We start from the raw sequence: 4,786 nt of genomic DNA, 5'->3' as shown, positions 1-4,786 counted from the left end.
AGAGTGCGGCGATCCGAGCCCGACGGTACCCGACGGGTCGGGCCGGGTTTGGTCAAAAATGTAGCTATAAATTGTATTCGGGCTGGGGTCGGATTCAGTCAGCTTTCAGTGAAAATGTAGTGTAAAAATAAATAAAATCCTATTGTCTGTCCTGTTTATTGCTTGGGCACTGTTATTTACGTGACATAACACCTGAACATAACACACACAGACACACATTGGCTGTTTGTTTCTACCTCTCCCCTCGCTCTAAGTCTCGGACCTTCCACCACCCGCCTCTGCCTTGATTAAACGCTGAAAATAAAATAAAAGAGGGAGACAGGTTTTTCCTATTTTATCTTATTTTGTTTTATGTCTCCCTCTCCTCTCGCTGGAAGCGTCGGACCTCCCGCCTCCCGCTGGAGGTCTCCCTCTCCGCAGCTGAGCACCCACGGCACACGCCCGTCCTGTTAAATACCCTGTAACCGTAACAACTGTGTGACACAAACTCAGTGCTTTGGTCATTAAATAATGTCGGGCTCGGTTCGGGTTCGGACAGAAATATGCGACCCGTGCCGCACTCACACACACACACAAACACACGGAAAACCGGACATTATCATCAGTTTATAAACACCCCCTGGACGCCCCGGACGGGACGTGAAAAGTGGACATGTCTGGGCAAAAGAGGACGTTTGGTCAGCCTATGTTAGCGCGAGGTTTTCTTCTTCTTCTTTATTTTTAACGGCGGTTGGCATCCAGCTTATTGGTGCATTGCCGCCACCTTCTGTTCTGGAGTGTGAATCAGTCATAGTGTTCGGAGCATTTTCCCCGGGGCTGCGCTGCATTCTCAATTATTGGCTCTTTATTTACGTTATTTGATCAAAATAATTGTGGTTGACAAATTAAACTTTTGACGAGAAATGCGATACAGATAAGTTACATACAACACAATTTTTAAGACCCAGATATCAAAATTCAAGACTTTTTCAAGTCTTTTTAAGGTATTATTTCCAAATTCATAAATTCAATGCTTTTAAGACTTTTTAAGACCCCACGGGAACCCTGTTTATTAAGATCAGATTCTGCAGGTAAAATTACAATAATAAGGTGACTTGACTTGGACTTGACCTATTACAGGACTTGACTTGATTTGACATAACCTGTGACTTGACTTGACCAAGAAAAAATGACTTGGGACTTACTTGAGACTTGCACATGTGTGACTAGGTCCCATCTCTGTATTGTAGTATCAGCAACTGGCTGCTGTATGTCAGTGGAAATGGCAAGCAGTTCAAATGCTATTAGCAAAACAAAAACTCCAGTAACCTTTCATATTTCTGAAAAGATGAAAGGTTACTGGAGTTTTTGTTTTGCTGGAAAGACAGGTAGGGGAGCTCCACACAAAAAAGAGATTGCTTAAGCTAAGTTTACACTATGTATAAGTATGTCATGTGATGTGCAGGTAGACGAAGCAGTGGTCTGAGTAAGTTATTAGGTTAACAACTTACAGACACAATACATCCAAAAGTTCTCTTCCTCTTGCTCTCTCACACTCTCCCTCGTGCTCTCTCACTCTCTTGCTCTCAAACACACAAATATCTTGGAACGTGCTGCAGCGCCTCTTGTCTCTGTCCTTGTCTTGGGCCCTCATTGGCTGTAGCTTGCCAACAAGTCCATGACAGGTCCAGGGGTCTTATTTATAACCACTGCATATGCACAAAATGAGGCCTGCACACAAAAGTTGTGATCTTTGAAAACAAACTTGTTGGAATAATATGCGCACCTGTTCTGAAACTCATTCTGAAACCCATTCATACAAACATTTTGGAGACAGGTGAAATTAGTGACACAGATGGTGAGATGGGGAATTGAAGCTCTTCATATCATACTTTACTTATGGATCCACTTTGTCATATACATTCAGTCCAACAGTGTTAAATTGTACTTGTGCGAGTGCATAGAACATAAAGCCAGCTCAGACTGAGTATGAATGTGTGAATGTATGAGGGCAGAGTATGAGGCACATCTACATTCAGACAATGCCAAGTTGATTTGGTATTTATAGAGGGAAACTGTGCACTGGCAGCAGCAGTTTTATAAATGAGAATATTTTTTGCTCCATGCCATTTTCAGCACTTGTTCACATATACACTTTAGTATGGATCCTACGCACTGTTTTATGGATGACACCCCTGGAATTCAGCATGCTAGATATATGGGAAGCATCTGTAATGCATCAGTGAGCCTCTGGGCTTGCATCTTGTAACAGTTCATACATAGTGCTTGAGTGCCGATTTGTGAGTGCTGAGCCAACACTGATATGCCTCTGATCTGAGGCTTTGGCTGAGAGCTCCGTAACTGGTCTGGGAGTAGAAAATCAGGGCTTAAGTTGCGTTGTGTAAACTGTGTATTACCTGTTTATGTGGTCCTCTGAGAATGTGTGCACGAGCACCTTCACATGCTGTCCTCATGGCTTCCATAGAGGGAGTCCCCAACAGGTCAGTGATTAAATCCAGCTACAAGCAGCAAGACAGAAGACATGGGAGAGACGGAGAGTAAGGCTTGTTTCTGTATGCCAGGACACAATCTACAATATCCTCTTTAGAGCAGACAGTTCCGGAGAACAGTGTCGGCGCAGTGGAGGACAGGGGTGACCACGCAGACCGGCTCCTCCGCTATCTCATGCAAAGGGACCATCAGATGGAAGAAAAGTGTGAGAACCTGGAAAATTTCATGAGAAGAAACAACCTGCATGGGTATGACATACCAGAGGGATCTGAGACAGTAGATACAGTTAAGTGGATGGAAGGCTTTCTCAAAGACATTCTGGATTTACCGTGCGTTGTTCCATTATGTCTACAGCGCGTGCACCGCTCACTGTAACAGAGACCGGAGGATCCCAACGCACCGCCAAGATTATTCGTGGTCTCAAACTCAACTTACCTGAGGGCCGCTTAGCATCCAGTTTTGTCACAAGGGGGCCACTTCAAGTATTCCACAAAGAGTTGAAATAAAAATTAAAAAAAACGTTCAACTGTTCGAACAACTGTACTTCTCAACATGAACTATTTTACAGTCAATTTTGGCTTTTCTTGCCTAATGCTTGCTGCCAGACACCTGAGAGCTCTTCTTCTCAGACAGCCTGGCCACACTTGCTCTGAGGGAGGTGGCAGTTGAAACCCTCAATATGGCTTGAAGATGAGCATCACTGAGTCTGGACCTAGTCTTTGATTTTAGAAAAGTTCATGGTGGAGAATAGTTTTTCACAGAGATATGTGCTTCCAAAAAGGCACATGGTCCTCTTGAACATCCTGGAAAGCTCTGGGAAGGATGGGGGTAGTTCTCTCAGAAACTGACAGCACATCCCCATATGATGCGTTAATTTCCTCCAAAAAGGCACGGAACTGGCGGTGCTGGAAGCCCCTGGATCTGAGGAAATTGATGCATTTCACAACGACAGACATCACGTTGTCAAACTTCAAACACCTGCTGCACAGTGCCTGCTGATGGATAATGCAGTGCAGAGCAATTGCAGAATCTGCACCTTCCTCCTCCAGTTTTTTTTGAACAAGCGCTACGAGTCTGTTTTTCCTCCCTATCATAGATGGTGCGCCGTCTGTCGTTATTCCTACCAGCGACTTTCAGGAGAGGGCAGCCTTCTCAAGTGAGTCACACAGTACCTGAAATACATCCTTAGCTGTGGTGCGGCCTTGCATCGGGGTCACACTCAGTAACTCTTCTGTTATTTGGAACTGGTCATTAATACCGCAGACATAGATGGCAAGCTGAGCCATGTCATTAATGTCTGTGCTTTCATCCAGTGTCACAGAAAATGCACGGAAACTTTTGCATTTGTCACGTAACTGCTCATAAATGTCACTTGATAGCTCTGTAATGCGCTCTGCCACTGTGTTAGCTGTCAGACTGATGTTGCTGAACTGACTTGTTTTTCTTGACAGACAATATCTGCAACTTGCACCATGCAGTCTTTCAGAAACAGACCTTCAGTAAACGGCTTTCCCGATTTGGTGATCATCTCAATGACAATGTAACTTGCTTCAAGTGCTGCATTGGACTCCTTTCTTGCTCTCTGGAAGAAGTTTTGTTGCGTTGACAGTCCTTTCTTTAACTGTGCAGCTCATTGTGTCCATTGATCTCCCTGGTACTTAGCATACTGCTGTGCATGTTTAGTTGAATAATGCTGCTTTAGATTGTACTCTATAAACACGGCAATTTTCTCATTGCAGATGAGACAGATGGCATTCCCCTTAAACTTGACGAAGAAATAATCCCACTCTCCTGAAACACTCTGTGCTCAGCGTCAATCTTTCTTTTGGCAATTGTAAGCTACAATGTTTGATAGTGTTAGCAGTGTGCCAAATGTTTATTGTTTTTTTTTCTACTTGGTTTCAGGTGTGGTGATGCATCAAGGGTCAGGGGATGATGCGCTGAAGAGTCAAAAACAGAATCGTTTCAATCATTTTTCCTCAGTCGCGACAAGGCTGCGTTCAAGGCCCGCTGCGTTCCGATTCCACTATAAATTGATATCAAATAGCGGGCTGTATAGTAGGGATGCCCCGAAATGAAAATTTGTGGCCGAAGCCGAAGCCGAATATTATTAAACGCTTGGCCGAATACCGAGTACCGAATATCATTGTTTAGTTTTTCATTAGTTTTTGCAGATTAGTGTTGTCACGGTACCAAAATTGGGACCCACTGTGCGATACTAATGAAAATATCATGGTTCTGAGTAGTATCACTATACCACAGCAAAAATGAGGCAGATGTGCCTTTTGTCATTTAT

At 43.9% G+C, this 4,786-nt stretch overlaps 1 protein-coding gene across 6 annotated transcripts in view; it reads right to left on the bottom strand.

Annotated features, from left to right (window-relative positions):
• The window catches only part of nlk2 (nemo-like kinase, type 2), a 176,548-nt gene that overhangs the window by 43,264 nt on the left and 128,498 nt on the right, over window positions 1-4,786 (bottom strand). For all 6 annotated transcript variants that reach the window (XR_007570637.1, XM_050056055.1, XM_050056040.1 and 3 more), the window contains exon 7: window positions 2,397-2,498. Coding sequence is in view for 5 of the 6 variants with exons in the window: in XM_050056055.1 (XP_049912012.1) it covers window positions 2,397-2,498 (102 nt within the window). In the remaining variant the exon portion in view is untranslated. The remainder of the gene's footprint in view (window positions 1-2,396; window positions 2,499-4,786) is intronic.

The sequence above is a fragment of the Epinephelus moara genome, chromosome 2, assembly GCF_006386435.1.
Source record: "Epinephelus moara isolate mb chromosome 2, YSFRI_EMoa_1.0, whole genome shotgun sequence".
In the NCBI taxonomy this organism is placed as follows: Eukaryota; Metazoa; Chordata; class Actinopteri; order Perciformes; family Serranidae; genus Epinephelus; species Epinephelus moara.
Note: the sequence above shows the minus strand (reverse complement) of the source record. Positions and strands in the feature narration are given on the sequence as shown.